Here is a 25,671-nt window from a genome sequence, read left to right as displayed (position 1 = left end):
GTCTAAGATAAATTTCTCAGAATTTGAATTGCAGCTTTTTAAGTAAAATTTCATTTCTTCATTATTAACTTCTATGAACTCCGTACGCTTAGATGCATAAAAGTAAATTTTAACTTGCTATCTGCTATTATATTCATTAACTGTACACTCAATATCGGCAGAGAATTTTATTCCGTTGGATTGCATAATCATGAGGCTGATTCTAATCTTCATTTCATTGCCTCTAAGAGCTAGCAGTTGATATGATGCAAAGAACGTCTTTCCTAGACATTAATTGAAATGAAGACAGCTTCTACCGACTGATGATCCATTCTTATTTTCAAGTTTTCAAGATTAGATACTGCTCTACTTTTAATGTAAGCCTACATTATGTCTTAGGAGAACGGCATTTTGTTTGGATAAATGAAACTACTATCTGTGAAGTTTACCTTGCCAATTATTCCTTACCAACTGTACTGCAGTATTACCGTGGTGATTTTGACAAGACGAAATGACGGTTACAAGATGATATATGAAAAATATGAAGTTCGGATGAATGACTTGCTGCAGGGCAAGAGCTGGTGGGGGCGTTACAGCGATCTTGAAGTAGGTTATTATCCTTGAATGGTAAAATCTAGTCAAAACCTTATCTCTAAATAATGCAGCCAGAATTAACTAATCAGTGTTCTGGTTTAACTTAATAACTTACATGCTTCGCATTTGGCGACTGCATAAAGAAACCTTACACAATAAAGGTGTAACATATTTGAGCAAAGAAATAATATTTTGGTTATAGGTTTAGTTTATCCTGGTCTTGTATTTGCTTTATGTAGCATTTTTATATACGTTTTATCAACGCTTTTTACACGTTGGCTTACTGCTAACAACAATTGGGCCCACCAGCGGCCGAGCGGTAAAGTCGCTGAACACTGGGTTCGGTCCGAGGTTCGAATCCCGCGAACGGGCTGGTTGAATGGGCGTTTTCGTGGCTTTCCCCATGTGCAACGTGTATACGAGCCAGTTTTCCTTAGAAAGTCCTCCACGAAGGCATCCCTCCCCTTAGGAAGATAGTCCTCGAGGCTTTGCCGTAATTAAATTAAATAATCTACTGCTAACAACAAGCATACGAGGGGGGAAACTCCTGTAAGATTGTACCTTCTTAGATAACATAAAGTGATTTTAGGAGATAACTTAGACACTAACACAGACGTAAAAGAATACCAGAATAGAAGAAGGCTAAAATAACCCCTTATTAATTTGTCACACTCTTAACATAAAATGCACGCACTTCGTACTTAGATTAACATCCATGACATGCGGTGGAACTTAAGAATAGTTCACTTTAAATTCAAAGATATGGAATAGTGCTGGACTAACAGCTTAATGCTAATGAAGCTGACTCAACAGCCCACCCGGCGATGCACTTTTTAAATGGCCAAAATGCGTACCAGAAATTCCATGTAACAACAATGACAACTCGTAACGTACGCTTGCGCTGGCTGTCAAAATTACGCTCTGAATAAACTACAAGATTCGTCCGTTTAAGTACTCACTTCACTTAACATTAAATTTGCATCCTGGCGAGGAAATGCTAGGGTAAAATGAGAGCTTTAGGAAAGGAGCAACTTAAAATAATTTTTCATGCAAAATAAGGGAAATCCTATACTCCTTGTCACATTATACGAAAATTAGTCAAAGTGAAATGGCTCAAGTATAGCATTTAAGAAGTCATTCAGAGATAGTTGAATATCGGATATTTCAGCTGACTGACAATTAGCACAACATGCACAACGCGACTGGGCGAACTACCTCTCTTCCCTTTCAGCAAAGCTCCGTCTGGAAGGCGACTGCAAAATTAAAGAGATGCTACACCAACATATCGCCCTTAAACAGCCAACAGAAAATTGCCGCCACCGAAATTGAGAAAGCTGAGTCACTATCTGATCACTATGCCTCTCAATTCCGCACAAACAACATCTCCCACCCTCCAACAGAATACTTGGTTAACGGTACACTAACAGAATTCCTCTCAAAGCCACGCACGAACAACATTACACTTGTCAAACCTTCAGAAGTCTACGGCTACATCGAGAGTTGTTGTCAACAAGAGTCCAGGACTGGACAAGATCTCAAATAAGATGATCATGTGTATGGGGATCCTCATGCTACTCAAACTGGTTGCTATCATCAACGACATGCTTCGCCTGGACCACTACCCTACGCCATAGAAGACAGCCATCATAACACCAAAGCCTGGAAAATCACCTACAGAGCCAGCTTCTTACAGACCCATCAGCCTCCTATCTTCGCTCAGCAAGGTAGCCGAACAAATAATTCTCCAGAGAACCCTTGCTTATACTGAGCTTAATAACATCATTATTCCACAGCAGCATGGGTTTCGTAAGAAGCACTCAACTGTCCACCAGCTCTACAGAGTCACTGAAATAATCTCGCAAGGACTTCAGGAACGGCAAACTACAGGTGTCATCTTCCTCGATGTAGCTAAAGCCTTTGATCGGGTTTGGCTGGAGGGTCTTTTGTACAAAATCGTCACCCTGGATTTCCCAGAGTACATCACAGCCATCACCTACTCCTATCTTAAGGATAGACACTTTATCGTTCGTGTGAACAACACACACTCTACCCCACGGGCTATCAGGGCTAGCATCCCGCAAGGGAGCCTCCTTGGGCCCATTTGCTATAATATCTACACGAACAATATCCCACAATCACCAGCACACACCACCCTGGCAATGTACGCCGATGACACGGCAATCCTCTCAAAAAATGCATCTCCTGGCCCGGTTATAAAAACACTCCAAACACACATCCACACACTTCAGTCCTGGCTTAACGCCTGGAAAGTCAAGATCAACGTAGAAAAGTCTGAGGCCATTTGGTTCACAAAAAGGACCAGTATCGATAATAAAGAATGTATTTATATGTACGACACCCCTATTCAGTGTACTAAGCATGCCCGATACATTGGTATTACTTTGGATATGCGACTCACCTAGACCCCACACATTACACAGATTATTGTCAAATTCAGTGGGCGTAAACGAATAATTACCCCCTTAATTGGCCGGAACTCAGTTCTCTCTATAGATAACAAATTGCTCATTTACAAGACCCTTTTGCGTCACATACTCTCTTATGCCTGCCCTGTTTGGAGATATGCGAGTATAACCAATGTAAAGAAGATCCAAATACTACAAAATATAATACTCCGACAAGCGGTGAACTGTCGATGGTTCATTAGAAACACGGCAGTTCACGAGGAGCTTGAGATTCCTACTATTTATGCTTACTTTGCTCTCCTTTCAGAAAAATTTTACAATAACATACCTAATGTCAACAATAGCACCATTCCAGTGCTCAAATATGACTTCAATGCTGTAATAAATAGAAAACGACCGGTCTTTATAACGGTAGCCAACTAATGAAGAACGTTTGGGGGGATAGGGGCATTAATCTGACCTTAACCTTTTGAGGTCGGGGCTTTGGTAGCAGTAAAGGCTACCAAAGGACGGGGAATCTTGAACCGAATGCTTTTCCCCCCTTTAAGAAATCACCTCCTATTTGCAATAGATATTCTTGTGTGTAGTGTAATGGATTCTCAGAGGGGTGCATCTATGTCGCAAAAGGAAGACCTTTGAAAGAGATAAGTGGTTAAAACCACAGGGACGTCAAATTTGACATTTCACCCCACTTTTCAGCCTGGAAAATGGGGGAAAAGACATGGCCACTAAAGTGGACAACCCCGTCGTTTCAAAGAGAGAACTCTATGGCCACAATAATGGCCATCCCGTCTTCGAAAGGTTAAGGGGAACACGTCCCGCTTCAAATAGAAAAGGATGGATGTGTGACGGGCCACTAATGACTTTATAAATATATAGACGATCACATTATGGACAAATTTATAAATAACTATAAAATCATTTGACTCTAATGGCTAAAAGGAAATTATGTGGACCTGCCAAACTGTATCAAATACCTCAGCTATATGAATTGAAACAAAGACATCATAGGTTCTGTCTGCAGATAAAGCTTTGCTTATTTATTCACTGTACCTAGTTCCGCATCATTTCGGGCGGGGTGTTACTCAAGCAATATAGTTCCGTAGTGTACGGAACATAATTTACTTAACAATAAATTGGTTCTTAAAATCTACGCATAAGAATCAGTTAATAGTATAATTCCAAATTAAGTGAAATATTTCGGAGCTATCTTCCTAATTTAGCATTTTGGAATGTTTTATATCTGTATTATTTATATAAATCCTAAACTGCTACAAATTAAGCACTTTTACTGAAAAGCCTATGTTTTTTTATTAGTTACGTTTAACTTTTGTAAACTGATTCTTCCTTTCTCTATACCCGTATGCCAACATATTCTTAAAATGTGCCCTTCATTTTGTTATTTTTGCATCGTGCAAAATTTGTTTGAATATTGTTGGATTTAGATTGCTGTCTTAATGCTAACTGAATCATTTGCGTTCATGTAAATTTAGCCAAATAGTACACTACTCGAACATGAGGTTATCTATGCAAATCGATCTTGTTTTATTACCAAAATGCTTAGTACTGTCTTGTTTTAAAGTTCTTTAGTTGAATAGAATTGCTATGTGCCAGCAGTTTCACATTTGTTTGCATTATTTTGAGTGAAAACAGAAATAAAACCATATGTGTAATTGTGAAGTTTGTAAATAAAAATTAATTTCATTGTTTTGTTTCAGTGAAAGCAGGAAATAGGTGTAAGTGATACTAATAAATATACTTTAGTTTTCAATATAGTCTAAAAGTACTTTAAACTTTTTTTATGAAAATATAAGTGTTAGTTAAAATTTTTTAAATGAATAATCGTTCCGGAACACGAGACACAAAACCATTAAATTACCTCTTCTGCATTACTCTAACTTCTTACTTAGTTTACAGGAAAAAACGACTATCCTGTGACTATCCGTGTGTTTTAAAATCTGAATTAGTCTGGAAATTTGAGACCCTGCTATAACATCTAAAATATTAATTGACATAATTTTTCATGAAGTAAGTAAATAATTTAGTAACGATTTTTTCATCATAAGATTAAAACAAATTCATTTTAATAAATTATATCTGACATTTTTAAATTTGTTCTCTGGGAACTCATCGTTTTCCTACATTTATTAACGATTTTTTCTTCATAAGATTAAAGCAAATTCATTTTAATAAATTGTAACTGATATTTTTAAATTTGTTCTCTGGGAACTCATCGTTTTCCTACATTTTAATGAGAAATCACAAGGACAACAGCAAAATGAATGCTTGGATAAATCTATTACTTTTGTGTACTTTTTGTGCCAATTCATCTTTTTTGAGAAATACATCACGATTAAATAATTAAACTAGCTAATGTGTAGTATTTCAAGAGCAGATTAAAAAACTTAATGACACTGCGATACTGTAAATTAAAAAATAAAAAAAGTCTAATTGCTTTGAAGTATTTTGCCGTGTTTGAAAATATTTCAGAAATTAAGTTAAGTGGGTTCTTAATATTTATGCTAACTGAAACGCATTGTGTAATTTAAGCGAAAATGCTTGCTATTAAAATAATTGTCGATTAAGTTTCACAGAAACACTCCAGTGAATTGGATTGCTTAAGGAAATTTTAAATGTGTTCGTGTGAGTTAATTAAAGCTGTGATGTGTAGGGAAGAAAGCAGTTAGAATGCGAAATATTCTGCAGTTTTTAGACTAGAATGTATTGCATAAAATTATGATTTTAAATATAGATCATGAAAATGTAATGCGTGTTTCAATCTGTGAGATTACGAACGCTATTATTTGAGAAGGAATTTATTTCTTTAAATTGTGTTATAAATTTACAGAGTAAAGCAATGTCTGTATGCCTTTTAAAGGACTATTCAAAAGCGCCTTTTGAATGAAAACGTTACATAACTGAAACTTTAGTTTAAGATATTATATAAATTTTAGTCAAGGAATTTGAGGGGCTTTACTTTATTGTTACATTTCTTCAAACATAATTTTAACATTTTAGTTTTACTTAAATATTTCATTTTCAAAGTTGTAAAAGCTGATATTTTATGACTTTAGCAACAGTATCTTTAATTCAGATATATTTTGCTCTATTCTACCATAAGCTAAATAAGATTTTTTTCAATGCATACACAAGCATAACTGCCGATTTAATATGTTGTTACTTATGGCTTTATTGGAAATATTAGTTCAAACATATAAAATAGCTCAAGTATCACATAAGAACAAGGGTATATAATAAAAAAAGAACAAACATTTAAAGTAAGAACTAGAACAAATGAACATAAGAACAAAAGTAAAAAGTTAAAAATTTAAGCAACAAGGAAAGGAACATAAGAGATATAGCCCTATTAAGAAGTTCATGAACGTTCTGGCATTCCACTATAGTTTGCTTATTTCATCACCTTTCTGACACTCTTTATCTAATTCTGAGTATATAAGAACCTTTATGAACCAGGCATTATGAACCTCTGCATTCATAATGCCCGAATTACAAATATGGCATATACTAGATGGAAGGATGGCAATTTTATTAAGATGATGTGTTATGCAATCGTGGCCTGTTTGCAGTCTGAAGTTTGCCACAGCCTCTTTACAAGGTTTGATAAGACTGTTTTCTAAGTGTCATGAATGTTAGCCCAGGATTTGCCTGTTGATTTTGCTGTCTGGTCATATTTAAGAGTACCCATTAATTTTTCAAAAATATGTTTTTTAAGTGACTCTGTAGGAAGTGGTTTGCTGTCTTGTGTCACAAATATTACTCACTTAGCTAGTGAGTCTGCTTTATCATTATCGTCAGTACCTATATATGAAGGTATCCACTGAAAAACTGTTGTATTTATAAAGAAAGTTCAATGTTTGTCTTATTTCTGAGATAATCTGAGTATCTTTGTCATGATTGATAACTACAGCCTGGATGGCTACTTTGGAATCGACTAGGATAACTGCTTTAGATTAGCAATCAATCTTTACCTTGAGATTTTATACAGCTAGTGAGATTGTAAGGATCTCTGCATCAAAATTCGACATGAAGTACTCCACAGGAGTACATTGGGAAACGAATTTATTGTACACACCAGCCCCAGTGTTATCTTGTATTTTAGAGCCATCAGTGCATTCAGGCTCAGGGTATTGTTCATGTACCATGCATAACGTGTTTGCTTTCCCAAGTCATTAATAGCTAGTTGGTATTTGATATCAGTATATTCAATGGGATTAACCATGACCTTGTCACAATTCATCGGCTTATTTTCATCTGTTTCTTGTAATAATTTCTCACAAGCCTCTAGCTCCTCTAGACATTTGGGTTTTCATGGTACTTGGTTTGCATTCTTTCATCCATTGCTCTCTATGCGGCCTTTAGACTCGAAACAAGATTTTGTGTTTTTCGCTTTAAGATATTGTTTCACTTTTCATTGGAGTCTGTTGTCGTTCAAAAAAGCAAAAGAATTATTCTCCCCTATCCAATTTGTGCGTTTCTTATTGACAAACTAAACTATTTAAAAGCCATAGATAAAATTCTTAAAAATATGAGATTTCACATTTTAACCTGATTTAACCTTAAGTAAAAATGCATTTAATTCGCACTACATTTAATTAAAAATATTAAATATTTTTATAGAATCGCATTCAATTTTTTTTTTACTTTTTAATATATAGAATAAATATAATATTCCCATGTTAGTCTAAATGCATATTCATCTCATATCCAATAAAATGTTTTGCTGCTCTAACTAGGCCATCTCTATCGATAATCTCTATTGATAAACCATGTTAAACTAAAAAGGGTCCTGGGAGATCGTTAAAATCTGAATACTTTCGTATTTTATTAGCCTAAAGGAGAGTTTAACCCATAAGAGTCTTATTAGTCTGTTATTAGTCTGAAAACGGCATTTTGCATCGAATAACTTTTCAAATATTTGAAACCAAATACTATCCCTGTATTATATTTAAAGAAGTTAAATAAAGAAGAACCTGCACGTATGTATGCATGTTTCTAGCCCTGTGATGAAAACAGCGGTACGCAGAGCGATCAATTATGGGTAACGTAGTTCTCCACCTGAACATGAGCACATGGAAGTTTGAATTTTGAATTTCAAATTTATTTTATTACCTATCATATTTTGCAGTACTTAAAGGAATTTTTAATTAGTAAACTCAACGATTTCAAAGAGAGAGTTGGCAACACCATAAGGAAAAAAAAATATCTTCAGTAGACGATATAGTCTATCGAAAATTCTACATATATTCTATTTTTAAATATTTTCAGTCCGAAGGAGCGTTAGCCCAGATGCTTTTAAATCGTGAATGAGTGTGTATAAAAGAAAAAAAAACTGCCACTTTGGGAGTAAAACAAAATCTGAAAGCTTTAAGATTTTTTCTTTCTTATTTTTCTTTCTTTCTTTCTTTCTTTATTATTATTTTTAATGAAGAATCTGCCTTCATCGTTTAGTATCACTTAAATTTTAAGAACTTACTGTGAACAGAAGTGAATCGAGATTAGAGGTATCACAACCATAGCCTAACTGCTTTTATTTAACTAGTTCGAGTAATAATGTTCCGAAAGGCGGTTTGATATCATTTTATAGAACACTTTCAAATATTTTAATGTAGTCATGTTTAAAGATTGCAGTACACTTGCGAAGTTTGGTAAGAAAAGAGAAAGTCACTTTTATATAAAAAAAATGTCAGTCAGTCAGTGACTTCGAATGTGTATTATATTGTTTCATGAATAACGAAATTTTGTGATTTTTTACGTTTTAACAATATTGCCTATTTTGCCGAGACATTCTGTAAACATTTTCGAGATCATCCAAGTATTTTTATTCATTTCATATAATGGCAAAATTTAAATAGGCTACATTACATGTCCGTGGTCGAAAACCATCATAGCGGTGCACTCACTCACTCACTCACTCACAATTGTTATCTGAATTAAATGTAAAATTTGAACTTATCAATTGCATCTGAAGAACATTTATTCATCTGTTCATTAAAAAACTTAATATACACAGATTTATATTTTGAGACCTACACGCACTGAAACCATTTTCGCTTAAAGTACTTCAATCGATGAATGAAATTATTTGAAAGTATATACCAACAACTAACAACGAACTCTTCTTCAGTTATCATCATTTAACTATGAAACAAAATTTTAAATTCATAAGATTTTCAAATTAGAAATATAGGTACGATGATTATGAATGAGAAAGTTAATGAATGGACGATGATTATGAATGAGAAAGTTATTCGGAGATAAATATTAAAGATACGTTAGTCGCAGAACCTCCAAGATGTCCATTGAGATTTTTTACGGTATTTTCTAAACTGAAGCATTTTTAATTTACAGTTAATAAACTTCTTTAGTAAATTCACCCCTTCTATTATTCTCATTGAACAATGATATTGAAGTAACGACATTTAAGCATTAATATCTGCAACTGGTCGGTGACACAGAAGTTATTTTTTAATTTTAAATTTAAAAAAGGAATAGATGAATACAAAGGATTATTTTAGATTATTATTAATTAAAATATGTATTAAATATTATAGATTAAAATTAGGCAACACAACTGTTGAATATTGTGATAGTGATACTTTCAATCTAAATTTGCTTTTTCAGATTATTTCTCGATACCTGAAAGTTTTAAAACAATCCTAAATATTTCTAATATGTGTGAATTATTCGTATATACTTCTAAATTTTCCTAAAAGTTAAGAAAAATTGCGTTTTGTAAACCGATTATATCACCTGTTTAATAGAAGCAGTGCTCAGAGATGGCTTTGGAAGGAATATTTACATCTATGATCGTATAATATAAGCCGTCACATAATGTCTTCAATTTGCTTTCCAGGAAAACGTTGTAGCATGTAATCACCTCACAAGCACTTTCACTTTTCATTTTCTGCGTTTAGCCAAACGGAAAGTGCATTCCACGGATGTTATGTCAGTGTAGTTTCGTTGTGATGCAATAGTAAAATTATCTCAGATAATGGGTAAAAATAACTGTTAAAAACTGTTTTCAGAGATATATGCTTTTTTCTCATTTTGAAAACAAAAATGACTCAATGTGGCGTAGAAATTTTGAATCTCTGTCTAAAGTATTTAATTACAATATTTTCCTTTGTAATGCTTTTCTAGACGGATATCCTGCAAGAGTTATGGGCTTCTGAGAGTGTGTAACAGCAAATTCCCTAAATTAAGTTAAATTATAAGGTATTTCTTCCACCGTCTTAGCATGTCTTCGTGGTGTAGTGATCAGCCCATTCGGCGCGTATTCGAGAAGTCCAAGGTTCGAATCGCAGAGAGGTAATTGCTCATTTTTCATATCTCTTTCTAAATACAGTATTCGTCTCTGCAAAATTAGTGTGTGAATGGTTCGTACTGTATCTGCTCAGCAAATTTGCACCGGAGTAAAAAAATAAGAATTTTGAATAAAATGTGGGGTTTTCTATGAGAGTACATAATATAGTAACTGTCTAGAAGACAGCGAATTTCCTGTTCAGATTTATGACGTAACTACAAGCAATCTCTTTCGATATTTAGTTCTCAACACTGTTTACAAGCATGCTGTGGTAATGACATTAAAATGTAAAATAGAAAATTATAAATAAAAATAATAACATTAACTAAAGTGAAATATTAAATTTAGTGTTGTAAAACGTTTTGCTACCTAAACATATTCCTTAATTATTTTGCAAATAATTGAGACATTTCGTAAACTTTAGCGTTCGTTCTAATATTTAAAAGCTTGTAAAAACGTACATCATTTAAAAGAATATATGTATATATATATAGATAGATAGATATATAGATATATAGGTAATTTATTTCCTAAACAATATTCATTAATTGATTATATTAATATATATATGCGTATATATATAAAGCGAGATAGATAGGTAGACACATAGATATTTACCTCTTCAGCTAATTAAGAAAATGTAAATAAATGATGAAATAACATAAATTTATTGTATCTTTTTCTGTAATCATTTCCAAAAACGTTTTATATAGCTGCATACACAAGTTTCGGGTTTGTGATCTGCTAGCGAAGATTTATTCCACATTTTTAATGTTGTAAAAATTTATTCAAGCAATAATATTTTTAGAAATCTATAAATTGAAGTTGTACTATCCTCGTCGCAGAGGCGTTTCGGATTGGATCATTCGAATTCTTCAAAAATTGAGAAAATATAAGTTCCTTGTAGAAGCGAATGAAACGTGACTCAGCAAGAAAAGCATCACAATAGATCAGTTACTCAATTTCGCTAAGATTTCGCAAGAGTTTCCAATTCCCAGGAGAGATGAATTTGATATCGCAGTGGTAGTCGATTGATTTGAGGAAGCCAGACAATTGCAGGAAAACAAAATATTGTAAGCTTAAAAAGTATTTCTGTTTTTTTTTTTTTTTTTTTTTTTTTTCTATTTCTTTTATATATCTATATTTCAAAACTGTAGCTTGCATTTACATTTCAAAAATATCCCTTAAATTCGCTTTATTTTATATCGATCTCTGAAACACATAAGTTTTCTATTCTTCTTCATCTTCTCAGAAAGAAGAGTATTCGTAAAATTATTTTAGTGTTCGCAACAAAAATAAGAAACTAAAGGCAATAACCAGATCAGCAGGAAGATAAATATATGATGTATCACCATACACAGAAGTAAAACTTGAAATGAAAGAGCATATATTTTGATCCTGCAAATATAATTTTAATTACAGCGAAAGTATGTAATAAAAAATTATAATATCAAAATGATGAGCAAATGAAAATATTTCAAAATATTAGCAATGCTTTAAATTTAAACTATTACAGATTAGATATAGCTTTTGTTTTAAAATTACAGTCATACGATCAGCATTCTGTACAATTAAGATTCAAATAAGAAATCAATATGATACTATCTACATATGCTATATTCGAATGCGACCTCATAAAACCATTATTTATCGCCAAAAATATGAATGAAGAAGCATTTATACATATTATTTTTCATTTCTGAAAATACTCCATTATTCTTTGGCATTATTCCATTTCAGGGGCCGTATAAATATAATTTCATTTTTATACGGTCCCTAAAGATAGAATTACGATAAAAAGTGTGTTTTACCATAATTTTATTTTCACTATCTATTTTTATGGGTCAAAATTGGATTAAATCATATTATTTTTATTTAATCAGATTATTTAGGTTAATTTTGTTCATTAGAAAACTATTTTTGAACGACTTTTGCTAGGATAAACAACTTACTAATCAGATCATTTCTTGTAGAGGAAAGGAATGGTGTTAAATGTTAAAATTTGCATACTTTTACTAGAAAGTGGTTGTCGTTGTGGAAAGCCAAATTTATTTTATTAATTTCCCAAACGGGAATCTTGTGCCTATCACCAGTTTCTCAAGACATATTTAATGGCGCATTTTTGAAAATTTAGGCACAGGATAGCTCTATAAGTACTAAGTTATTTTAATATTAATAATACAATAACTTTTGATCTTAATTTTTGTACCTTAACCGAATAAAATCGAATTACCTTAATTTTTTTTCTGATGTAATTAAAGAAAACTTGTGAAAATATTTCATTCAAATTAAACTATTCTGAGAAAACTGTTCTGCGAAAAGTATAGCATTTAATTCCGTTCAGAATGAAATGTTGTTTAAAAATATGTTGTTTTCACAGGACTCTGAAGTGTTGTAGGAAAAGAAAATATATACATTTATATGTATATTTACGACGTAATTACAAAATATTTACATCTGATCGCGTCAAAACCCATTGAACTTAATTGTACACTGGTGTGCAAAACTTAAGCAACAATGAAAATTTTAATCAGATAACCATGCAGTTGCAGAAAAGGGGTTCTTTCTACCTGTGCAATTTCTACGCAATTCAGTAGAAAGGTAATGCATATGCAAATGTCCGGAAAAAAACATCCCAGGCTACGTGATCGTACGGCAAAACGCGTGTGCTCCACTCGAGATTACCATAAAAGGAAGGACGAAGACGCAATTAAAGACATTCGCTGCAAGTAACAGGTGAAATCTTTCGTGAAATATGGCTAGAAGAAATCATCTGGATGACTTCACGAGTGGAAGAATGATCGGGAAGCTGGAGGAGGAGCGTAGTGTGACCAGTGTGGCTTAAGATTTCGAAGTCAACAATAGTGTCGTTTCGCGGACTTGGAAAGCCTTCCAAACCATAAGGACAGCTATTAGAAAGGTTGGTGGTGGCCGCTTCAGGACAACAACTGCAGCAGATAACCGATATATCGTCCTACAGGCGAAAAGAGCCCAAAACCAGTCAGCAAGCTCCACAGCTCAGCAAATGTGTACAGCAACCGGCGACAAATGTCATGGTTTACTGTGTTCAGACACCTTCACAAAGATAACCTATTCGCCCGCCGTCCTGAACGCTGCGTCCCTTTGAAAGTTGGCCATCGGCCCCACCGTTTAGAGTGGTGCAAGGAGCGCAAAATCTAGGCATCTCATCAATGGAGTCGTGTCCTCCTTACGAATGAGAGTCGTTTTAGTGCCCCAAGCGATTCTCAACGCCAACTTATTTGGGGAGAGGTAAGGATACAGTTTAATCTCAGTAACAACACGGAAAGAGACCATTACGGTGTCCTGGAGATCTAGTCTGGGGAGGCATTATGCTGAACGGGCGGACAGAGCTCCACGTTTTCGACAGAAGTTCTGTAACCGGAGATCGCTATTGTCAGGAGGTGATCCTTCCCTACGTGCGTCTGTTCCGAGGTGCAATTGGACCAGACTTCGTTTTTATGGATGACAATGCACGGCCACACCGAACTCCTGCTGTTCAGAAGCTACTGAAAAGTGAACATATCACTCGAATGGATTGGCCAACGTACTCCCCTGATTTAAATCCCATAGAACATGCGTGGGATGCTTTGGGGAGACGCCTTGAGGCACGATTACATCCTCCGGCGAACACCCAACAACTGAAAAAGATGCTGATTGAGGAATGAGCACTCTCACCTCAAGATCTGTTGGACAATCTGGTGCTGAGTATGGGGAGACGGTGAGAAACAACCATTGCAGTAAGGAAAGGGCATATTCCATACTAAGGAACATCTGCTTGTTGTTCTTCCCTTTATACAGACAATCATATGTAACGATACTATGAGTTCAATAAAGCCTGTTTTTGTTTAATTCCATACTGTATGCATTGCATTCATTTTTACGGAATTATGCTTTCGTCATCGTTTAAATACATAATGCTGTCTGTTATTTCTGAATTTCATGCCTCTCAGATGATATCTCGTGAATTTATGTCAAAAAGAACACCTGTTGCTTAAGTTTTGCACACCAGTGTAAATGACCCTATGTTTTGGTCACCACGTAGGGATCGCCAATGCTTCAGAGCAGGGTACGGGAGAAACCTGTTTAGGGCTACTCCATCTTACTTCCTACCTCCATGGGCCACGCCAGTGGGGAGTACTGCGTCATTCAGTGAACACGTTCAACTGAAGTCTGCCGAAAAAATGGCTAATGTAAAAACCGAACAGCAAATCAGCATCAAATTTCTTGTGAAACTTAATCAGCTCCGGAGGAAACATTTTAAATGTTAGCCGAGGTTTATGGAGATGAAACTTTGTCTCAAGCACGTGTGTTTGAATGGCACTACCGGTTTTCAGGGGAAAGGGACGGTGTGGAAGATGATGAACGTGTTGGGCCGTGGGCGACATGGGGCGCCATCCCCGTTTTAATGGGAAATTGCAAGTTTGGAGCTATGTGGGGGATACGACATCACTTCCACCCAGCACGTTCTACATGACTGAATGGGTTACCAGTGGTCAGACTGTTAGTCAGCACTATTACATTGAAGTACTAAAAATACTTCGTGAAAAAATTACGAAACAAAAGGCCTCAGTTGTGGAGTGATGGATGACTGTTGCACTAGGACAATGCACCCGCTCACTCGGCCCTATCTGTCAAGCAGTTTCTGACCAGCAAAACGGTACTGTTATGGGGCATCCTCCTTATCCACCTAATTTGGCTCCATGCAACATTTTTTAATTTCCTAACGTTAAATCTTAATTAAGGGGAACCCATTTTACTTCAGATGAAGAGGTTCAGGTAAAAGCGGAGAATCTCCTGAAGGGCCTTCCAAAAACCTCGTTCCAGAACTGTCACCAACAATGGCAGCACTGAATGCAGAAGCGTGTGATTGCTGAAAGGAAGTATTTTGATACTTAAGGGAAGTTGATAATGTCACGGAGAACTGCTTCTGTAAGTAGTGTGATTTGTTGGACCAGTCTCGTTTCCTTTTTGTATGTCATACCTTGTATGTTTAACATATATTAAAGAAAATGGAAACTTTAAAATAATATGATACGGTAATACACAACGTTGTAAAGAGCCAAAAAGTAAAACATGACGTATTTACTCAAGTATGTACCTAAGTTTTACCTTGACATATAAAGTATATGTTCACTGTCGAAAATTTCACACTTTTAATATTTTCCAGAAGCGATTCCTTGAATTAACACTCATGTTAATACTTGAAGAATTTTATACCTTTGTTTAATTGTGATAACACACGTAATACCATTGTTTTTTTTTTTTTTTTTTTTTTTTTTTTTTTTTTTTTTCAGCACTAGATATTGTAAACAGTATAATGCAAGATTAACTTGAAGTTTTTTCCGCTCAGACAAACCAGCAACTGAAGATGGTTTTCCGAATAGTTTTTGATTTTTTTATAGTTTAAAATTATTTCATACACAATTTAAAGAAATCTAATGGTTCTTTTCTGTCTGAAGATATTTGTGGTCCCGCGGCTCTTTCGCCGGCTACAAGTGGTACATTTTGCGGTATTTTCTCAGAGTCTGCGCACTTTACGTACTATGAATTTTCTCTCTCTTCTGGTGAATCATTATCACTTTAATATTCACTACCTATTACCCTGATTTTTCGCCTTCGTACATGTCTCATTTCTGTTTTCATCACTGCTTTCCTCCTCTCCATCTTCAAGTAGTCTATGGCACACGTAGTTTCGTTCTTCATCAACAAAAAATCGAACTCATCTGAACTGAATTGATGCCTTCACGGTATTCCATGCTTACTGGGCTATGTAACTTGAAACTAATATTCCTATTTCCCCGACTGTCGAGTTCGAAGTAACGTCGAAGAAATCGAAAAAATGTATTTAAGCCTGGCAGTTGTTTTATACGCATGCATCATTCAATATACTATAAAAAGATATTGTCAATATACCAAACCTAAATAAATATTGTCACCGTTCAAAATATGGCGTCAAATCAAGAGTCATCTCCCGAGATACTGCATCAAATCAAGTGGTGACAGAGCGTCACTTCTCGAGTTACCGCAGTAAATCAAATGGTGACGGACAGTCACTACTCCAGTGCAAAGTGTTAAATAACAGTTATTCCCAGAGGTTATAAAATCAATTGAGATCCTTTCTTTAATACAATTTTTTAACCAGTGGAATGCAGATTTCAGATGGCAAAAAAACAATAGAATTCTTCTTGTAGTATTAATGTCGATGAACGGGCATTAATATTGAAAATAATATCCGATAATTTTGAAAAGTCAAATTGCAAGCCATGCAAAAATTTCTAACCAAAAAAAAATTTAAATGAATGGTAACTGTCTTTGAATTGTAACCTTTGAATTGTATAAAAGAATGTAACCTATTTGGTAATGTCTTTGTTACGGAAGTGTGTTTGAATTTGAGAAAATCAATCTATGTTTTCTCTGACAGCATGAATATACATGCTACATGTTATATCATAATCGCTTCTGGTTTAAATCACAAATCGTTTCTGTTATTATATAAAGGGTGAAACAGAATAGTAGCTATTATGCTAACAAATAACAGAAAATCTAAAACTTCAGATGATTTTAGGTTACGTTCAGCAAATTAAAACCAATAAGAACATACTTCTTCTGTTAGAGCATGGGCCTTGAGGAGGACATCTTCGTATGTTTTTGCATTTCCTTCCATCAAGCTTTCAAACAAGCATTCTGGGGCTGATTTGGGGGTGAGATGAACATAATCTGAAATATAAAATAATGATTCAAAAATTAAATTTATAACTTCAGCATTTAATACTTTGCCGTCAATTTTCCTATTCCTATAATAGTATTAAAATAGTCTGAAATATTCTAGGTCACTAAATTTTAAGAAACGCGTTACAAGATTACAACTTTCTATTTTAACAACTATCACTAAGATACTGCATAGTGTCGGTTCAAAGTATAACTTGGACTTCGCAAGTGTCTTTCTGTAATATAAATTGTAATTCGTGTCCTGTATTTGAAACTGGTAATTTGCGTTAGGATCGGATTATTAATCCTTTTTGGCACAGTGTGTCCGGTCTGGAAACACCTAAAAATTTCCTTCTGTACGCACAAAAAAAAAATTGAATGAAAAATGATTTATAGATTACTATATAAGTTACTCTGAACCTTCTTTATTTATAGTAGATGACAGCTCAACACAAACCAGATATTTTAGCCATGTTTAGTTTTTAAAGAACCTCATTTTTCAAAGAAATCTTCCAGACCTTTTTTAGGGTATAAAAGGAATTGTTTGAAAAGAAATTTCTATGTTCTTTTTTTGACTGTATGCTAATCTCCTTATTCTATATTAGTTTTAAATTTTTACCTTGAAATCTTGCCTAAAATCAAACGGTGAACCCTAGCTGTGCCCAAACCGGGCTAACCGATAATCACCGATAACTGAGAGTTTGTATTCTTCGTTTCTCGCATCTCATCGGTCAGTTCATTGACAACAAAGCTCATTTCAGCGCACTTTTCGAAGCTCCATTCAATCAGTGTGCTGTCTTCGGGTACACCCACAGAAATAAAAGATAAGTGCTATCTTCACAAAATTTTACTTGTGTACTCCTCTAGGCCTAATTAGACTGCCTACCTTTTTTTTTTAATCAAAACTCCAACTTTAAAAGTAGCGTGCCGGAAAGGGTTAAGTGTGAGAGGGGAAGCACAGGCAATCTGTTTAAGCTAGAAATACCTCTGTAGGATACTTTGAAAGAGAAACTATATTGTACTTCCAGTACATATAGGTAAAAGAATAGAGAATTCATCCAAATAGTCAGTTCAGACTCTAAGAATTAAATCAAAGGTGAGGTTTCAGTGCGCCGCTGCATTATAACCTCTTGGTCATTAACTAGATCTTTACAAGCGTTTCTACAGAATGCCAAAAGACTACTAGTAGTGGAAATTTGATGCTTGTTGATTTCGTTTCCAAACGCATGCACTAGTAAATACAAAGAAGATTTTTCTTATAAGTTGCTTAAGCGCTTGGTTTTATAATTTGAAATGATAATTTTATTGCTTTTATTTGTGTGTATATATATAAATATCAAAACGTAATAAACTTTAATATAAAGATAAACTTAAATACATATATCTGAAAACTTAAAATTTATAAATTAATAATAATTAGAAGTAATACATTATACTGTCCTACGAAAATACTCTGAATTGAATTAAAAGTACCAAATTCAAACAAGATTAATATTATTAACTATTCATAATTTAATTATTCACATTTTAATTCTCCAAATTGGCTTTTCAAGGGGCAATAATTTAAAACATTGAAACCTTAATAATTTAGAAGTACTGAACTCACATTTTGTTCCACTTGACCTTATGAGCAAAATTATTAAAAGGATAAATAAATAAAAACTATTTCCATTCAATATTTATATTCAATCTCAAAATGTCAACCGATTTCCTAGACGGGAAATTTGGTGTCAACAACAACAGAATTGCATTATATCATATTGCAATTCCAAAATGTAAAATGCATATAAAATCTCGTTTAAAATATACTTTTAAACGTCTTTAAATTTTTTTAATATAACCTATTTACCGAATGGCCAAGAGACTAAAAAGCAAATTTGTAGAAAAAGACATAGACATTATCTAAAACTTTTAAATTCCACTTCCATATAATATAACATAACTCCCATATGTCTCCATATAAGGCTGTGAGTGTGCATGCATGTAATGAATGCTTCTTTGCAGATAATAATACCTTAGAAGATTATTAAAAAATGTGCGCTTAAAGGAGATCGGCAGCTTTGAAGTTAGATATTAATCGTACTATTTTCTGGTTAAAAATAAAATTAAAAAAAAATGCAACTTTCTGATTGAAAATATCTTTTAACGGAAAGTTTAGCATAGATTTTTGATAGAAAATGTAATGTGCACTTTCTAATGTGAAGTTAAAAACGCACTTTATATTAGACAATCGGAAGCAAACCCATGTTTCAAACATCCCAAGAAATTTAAAAATTACACATAACAATATTTAAAATTTATTTGTCTTTAATGTTATACACTTTTAAAAATGAATAGCTTAATTCTAAATCATGTGCATCCATTTGTACACATAACCCCATCCCTCGAGAGCAACTTTTTTTTTCCCAAAAATCCGCCGTTTCAACTATATGCTTAAATATAATATTGTTCTAAAAATGCATATTTTGCTGCTTATATTGAATGATAATTACAGATATATTACCATAAATTTGAAATAAAAGAAATGCAATAAATGAGTTTCTTTAGGTTGAGAAAGTATTTCATGCAGCATGTACAGAATTAAAATTTGGTAATTTCTCTGCTATCGGGACCGGATTCAGAAATGTTAAGTATGCATGTATGTGTTCATGTATGCATATATATGGACGTATGTATGTATGTGTATACATAAGCATATACTATATGCACATGAAGACATATGCATTTGCATACATGCATACATTTCTGAGTTCGATACTGATAATAGAAGAGTACCGAAAATTTTGGAAATGTTTTAAAAATCTCAGGTTAAAATAAATTTACCAAGAATCTTAAGCTTCAAAAATATGAAAAACATGTAAATACATAAAATTGAGTTAAATATATATATATCACTTGATATCTATTGAAAAGTTTCCTTAAAATAATAATGCGAAATTATCCTCTTAAAACCATATAATGCGTGGCTGTGAAATGTTATTAAAACTATATCTTAAGCAATCAACTGATTTTTACTTATAATGAATGTTATAAGTCAATGTACAATCCTGTCAAACGACAGCCTCCTTCACCATACATTCTTTAGTCAAAGAAAGCAGTAGGTACTCGTCATAGCACACTGCCGCTGCTGATTGCAGCTCTGATGCTGTCTTTCGATTCCAGTAGAGTTGGCACAGGGTTACCTCAAGTATTGAAATACTCTATAAGAAACAATGGAGTCCTTTTTTTTTAAACCGCAGAAAAAGGGAATAATAAAAATAGAATGACAGAATCATTTTTCATAAAATAATATTTCAAAGCGAAAGGAAGATGTTCAGCAGTCCAATTCTTCCATGTTCAATCCGGAAACAAAATGACAGTTCATTAGCCAAGGAATACCATTTTATCTGCCACACATTGATGCATGACAGCCGTTATACTGAGGCAGTCAAAATGCATTATGTAAACTGCTGTACGTTATATATTCATTTTAATTCCTCAGATAATTTAAATGTGATTGTATATGAAATAAATTTTTAATATTTTAGTGTAAACACACACTTGTTTAAAAATAATTAATTTTAATTCATACTAACTAATTTCTCATCTTACCTGTTGAGACTTCTGTGGGATGGAAAATGTAAGGATTGCTATCCTCGAAACTGTGTTTTGTTGACTTCGGAATTCTGTGCAAAAAAAGAGACATATTAAAATGCTGTGTTTAATAAACGTAATATTTATCAGAGTAAAATTAAACTAAAAGAAGTAATTATAAGAGAAAATTTGCCAGACAGGTTACTTTTTGAACTGTTTAATGAGAATGTATATTTTTAATAAATTAAAGATTCTACATTATATACATCTAAGAGTACAAATATTTTAATATTTTATATAACTATTTATTTAAAGTCACTCTCTATAGGAGTTATAATAAAAAAATTCAAATATAAATATTTTGTCGTGTATAATAAAATTTAGGTAAAATCCTAGTGTACGTCTTTGACGTGATTTAGAAAATTGTCGCCAACACCAAAATGACGTGTCTCGAATTTCGCCAAATCTCGTGTGCACTGTATACTATGGTTAAACCTGAAAAACCTTTTTAAAAATGAAAATTTAATATTGTTCGAGATTTGCAAAAACTATCCGTTCTTCTTTGTCTTAATAAACTTCAAGTAGAATAATTTTATAGCTACTATTCAAAATCGTCATGTTTGTTTTATTTTCAGAAATTAGCAGAAATATCCTTCACAGAAAAAAAAAAAAAAAAAAAAATGTTGCAACTTTTACAATGTCAAACTATGAATGAAAGACAGTAGTGGAGGCTTGGTGCTAACAGATGTATGATCCTAACTTCGTTTCACTTACATTTTGCATTACCAGAATAAGGTGAATTTAATTTCTGAATAGCATTTAAATAATTATATTGTTTTTATTCAGATAGAATATGACTTCTCAACATCATACATACATTTCAAACTCATCTGCATAAAGGTAACTGGACGAAGATTTCAAATTGAAGATAAAAATTGAATATTTTGCAGTCGTTACGCTTGCAAAACTAAGCATACAGCAAATATGAATTTCTGGTTGTATAAAAAATACAATTCTACCAACATATGCTGCTACAATATTGTTGCTCTATTATCTAATGTTTTAAGAAACGAAAAGAAGCTGCAGTTTTTTAATAACCGATAAACTTTGTCTTTAGCCTTTTCAGATATAGACCATCGTCAGTTTTGTGCTTTTATTAGTGTATAACTGTGTGCGCTTCGTATTTTGCTTAGGGTACATTGTGTGACAATATACTGAGCCTAAAAATCAAATCCTGCCGGAAAGTCCTTAACTCAGAGCGTGTGTTCAAACTCAAAATGAATATTTAATTTCCATTTTGGATTTGTTTTGCATTCTACTTGAATAATTTCAAGTAGAATACAATTCAAGGTTCAATTTAGGGTTCATATCTTTTGAAATTGCGTTTCTGGCACCAATATGGCATGATGTAAAATAAAAACACCGAATGCAAAGAATTAAGCTTTAGGGAATATCGCGCTCTTCGTAACAGGTAAACTGAAACATCGTGCTCATTTTTTGCCAAGATTCATAACTACGGAATTTTTTACTGCTAACTGGATGCAATAATTTTTTATATTAGAAAAGCATACACGGAGGACTTTTGCCATTTCTTAGAAAGAGGCGGTAGTAGGAAACTTCGCATAGGCTCCTACAAAATCTCACAAAATTACAAGTAAATCTTCGTAGAAGAAAGATTTTCGGTAGAACTTATACATCGACAGTTTTCAGTGCAATGCATGGACCCAGGTGAGTTTCAATGATGTCCGTAAGCAACCATACCTCAAAAGCCTGCTTTTAACAATTCGAATAACTGAATCTTGCGATAATACCGATTTACTGCAAACTTTCATGGTTCCTTAAGGAAAAAAAAAATATATATTTATACTTTATTTACTCCAAAACCATTTACTGTAGCCAGTGCACAGTACTAAGTAGCAAAAATAATAACGAAACTCGTTTTTTTGTAATTTTTTGTAATATGTTTTGTCGCTATTGTATTGACAAAATCATTGTATAGATGTTTAATTTTAATTTCAAAGCGCTGAGATAAATAAAGATTACATATGTGCCTAATAATAAAGACTTTCTAAAAGCAGCTGGCTCATATTCACGTTACACTGGGATAACATTGCTGAGAAAGCTAACCATTCAGCCAGCGACCTTGGCGGTCGTTTTATAATATTTGTTACAGTTAATATGACAGAATTTCTGAATCGGATGTCTCATGAAAGTACATTTCAAATATCTCAGGGAGTGCAGTAATGCTTCTCCTTTTCCCAAACACAGAGAAAGCATTTTAATGCATATGTACCGTTCTCAAGATTAAAAGAACATTCTTGGGTAAGAGTAGTTTAAAATTATCCAGACCATGCTGCAATTGTCGCTGCTGAGTGAAACTCATGAACTGAAATGAACTGAGGACTAAAATAAAACCAGAGAGACTTAGAACGAGGAGAACGAAGGGGAAGCAACCATTGCTGCTTACGCGTTACGTGTTTGTAATTTTATGTGCTGTGAGAACAAAGAATTCAACAACAAAGAATTCTCACAGTGAACACGGTGGCATTATCGATTCTTGAATCGTTATCGTGCCCTACCACGTGTGTCGCAGTGGATAAAAACTGGAAGGACTGGTTTTGTCTCTCTCTTTCTGCCTGTCGTCGTGTTAACGAGTGTGTGGGCCTTAGGGCCACACACACAGCTCTCGCCATCGTCCACGGTAAAACATCATGTAATCGAGCTGATATTCCTTTGCATAAGATGAAGGAGAAAATATGTTCTTGTACGAAGAAAGCTGCATAAATGAGCAATAAGAACTCCAGTAAACTTTACTGGTTATGCTGCGAGGTAAAATGGTTCCTGTGCTGTGATTCCACGTGTATATCCTGATAACTGGAATTTTCGAAGTGACGACCATGTGCGCCAAATTCAAGCACATCTACAAGAAATCTTCTGTTTTCTCTCGCGAATAAGTGCACCGCCTATTAATTAAGCTTCTTGCAAGATGCTGATACGTAGTGTGTCATCGATGCTTTAGGATTAAGAATTACAGTACGAACATATACAGTAAGAAATGAACGCTGTGAGAGTCCCGTAGGACTAACGAGTAGGACATGCTGAAAAGCATTCATGAATGTTGTTTTTGTTTTGTAACGTATATAATCTAGGCTAATCAAGAAAATTTTGTTTTGTGATTTAATAAATGTATATTTAAAAGAGAGCTACTGACTCATGCATGCCTTATTGGGTAAGTCATTTTATTCTTATTAATAAAGATCATGCAATGTACTAACCCCTAAGTTTTAGTTTAACTATTTTACGCGGAATTAATTCGCATTTGATACTCTTAGTATTGTTACTTTGATACGATCACGGCCAACAACACCACATGTGTTTCTATCGTTTAATTTCTTTTAAAACTACTAATAAAGTAAGTTTGTTTTGTGAGAGGAAGCCTCCCATTTTTGGACTGGATTATTTCATTTTAAGCTGGATTTCTTCATATGTTTAGAGGAGTTCTTCAAGCCGCCAACCACGAAGAATACAAAAGGTTAAGTTTACCTTTTAACATATTTTACAGATCTTCTAAAATATTTAATGGCGGCCCCGGGTGGGCGGGTTTGAAGGATTTATTCATTGTATTATTGTACGTTTATTTATAAGCTCTAAAAAAGGAACCTCTAAAGAAATTACGTACTCCTTTAAGAAGTGTTTTTACAAGAATATCTAATAAATCGGAAGATTGTTTAGGAGAACAATCACACGATACAGAAGAAATCGAAATTCTAATGACGCAGTTAGACGAAAAATGGTCGGAGCTCCAGTGGTGAAGTTAAGGAATGGTTGGACGTTTGGGGTCAATTTAAGAAAATTCATGATGATCCAGAAATTTCACCTGAAGAGAAATTTCAATATTTATTTCAAGCCACTGTTGAACGTTCGCTTGCAAGAGATATCGTTGATTCCCCCCCCCGTCGGCTGGCATTTATTACCAAGTGTATCGAATTCGAATGTCTTAAAGCTCAATTCAGAAGAACTCCTCATAGAAGAACTCCTTACAGAGGATCTCCTCATAGAAGTGAGTATATGTGAGAGAATTGTTGAGCTTAGTTTTGAATAATTCCTTGAACGGAAACAAAGCAACACGACTCGCGAAGCTCGTAAAACTGAAACTCATTTGAGAACAGTGGAGACATTAAAAGTCACGTCTGACAAATACGCATGTATTTTATACCCTCTCGTTGAATCTTCCATGCCGGAAGATGGTATTAGAGTAACAAAACGCGTAGAAACAAGCGTAGGTTTACGTGAAACTATTAAATCATGAACTAAACGTACTGCTTTAATGAACTTCCTACAATCCGAAGTAGAGGGCGAAGAGAAAATATAGCTGGCAAAGCAAAGTTTCGGTTTCGAAAGTAAGGTAAAACATTCTACTCCCCCCCGATCTGCTAGTGTCTTTTCGACGCTACAGACACTGCGAAAAATAAACGAACTGTCTGCTTTTTTTGCTGAAAGAGTCGTGATTTACGAGCATGTGAGGCTGCATTAAAATGCAACTAGATGATAGGAAAAACGTATTATCGAAGAAATCATGTGCTTTGCAGAATCGGGCATAGGGCGCGAGACTGTAGGTCTAAAATTATTTGCGAAAACCGCCGCGGCAGCCATTGCAGAGTTATGTGCAATGAAGAAAAATTGAAGGAATGTAAAGAACAAAAGGAAAATACTTCGGAAGTAAAATTGTGATTTGTGAAACAGCGTTAAGTAACAGAATATGTACGTGTAAAGTCACATTGCATGGGAGATTACGAGGCACAAATGGAAAAATAATTCGTGGAAATGGTGCAAATGGAGGAAAAATAATCCGTGCACTCATCGATACAGGCTCCATACGATCTTATTTAACTAAGCATGTCATGAGGGAAATGTAGTGCCAGAAAATATTAAAGAGGAAAATGTTATTCATAATTTATTTGGTGGTAAAGAACATTCTGAGAAACATTTTCGATATCGGGTATACTTAAGCAGTGTAAATGAGAATTACCACTGCAATTTTGAAAT

At 33.9% G+C, this 25,671-nt stretch overlaps 1 protein-coding gene across 2 annotated transcripts in view; it reads right to left on the bottom strand.

Annotated features, from left to right (window-relative positions):
• The window catches only part of LOC118183273 (adhesion molecule nephrin-like), a 714,613-nt gene that overhangs the window by 11,705 nt on the left and 677,237 nt on the right, over nt 1–25,671 (bottom strand). For both annotated transcript variants that reach the window (XM_085818851.1, XM_085818852.1), the window contains 2 exons: nt 20,644–20,717; nt 16,946–17,061 (listed from right to left, as the gene is read on the bottom strand). In XM_085818851.1, the coding sequence (XP_085674977.1) occupies nt 16,946–17,061; nt 20,644–20,717 (190 nt within the window). The remainder of the gene's footprint in view (nt 1–16,945; nt 17,062–20,643; nt 20,718–25,671) is intronic.

The sequence above is a fragment of the Stegodyphus dumicola genome, chromosome 6 (genome assembly GCF_044657685.1).
Source record: "Stegodyphus dumicola isolate Sdum_Otavi_A_Nest chromosome 6, ASM4465768v1".
NCBI classification, from domain to species: domain Eukaryota; kingdom Metazoa; phylum Arthropoda; class Arachnida; order Araneae; family Eresidae; genus Stegodyphus; species Stegodyphus dumicola.
Note: the sequence above shows the minus strand (reverse complement) of the source record. Positions and strands in the feature narration are given on the sequence as shown.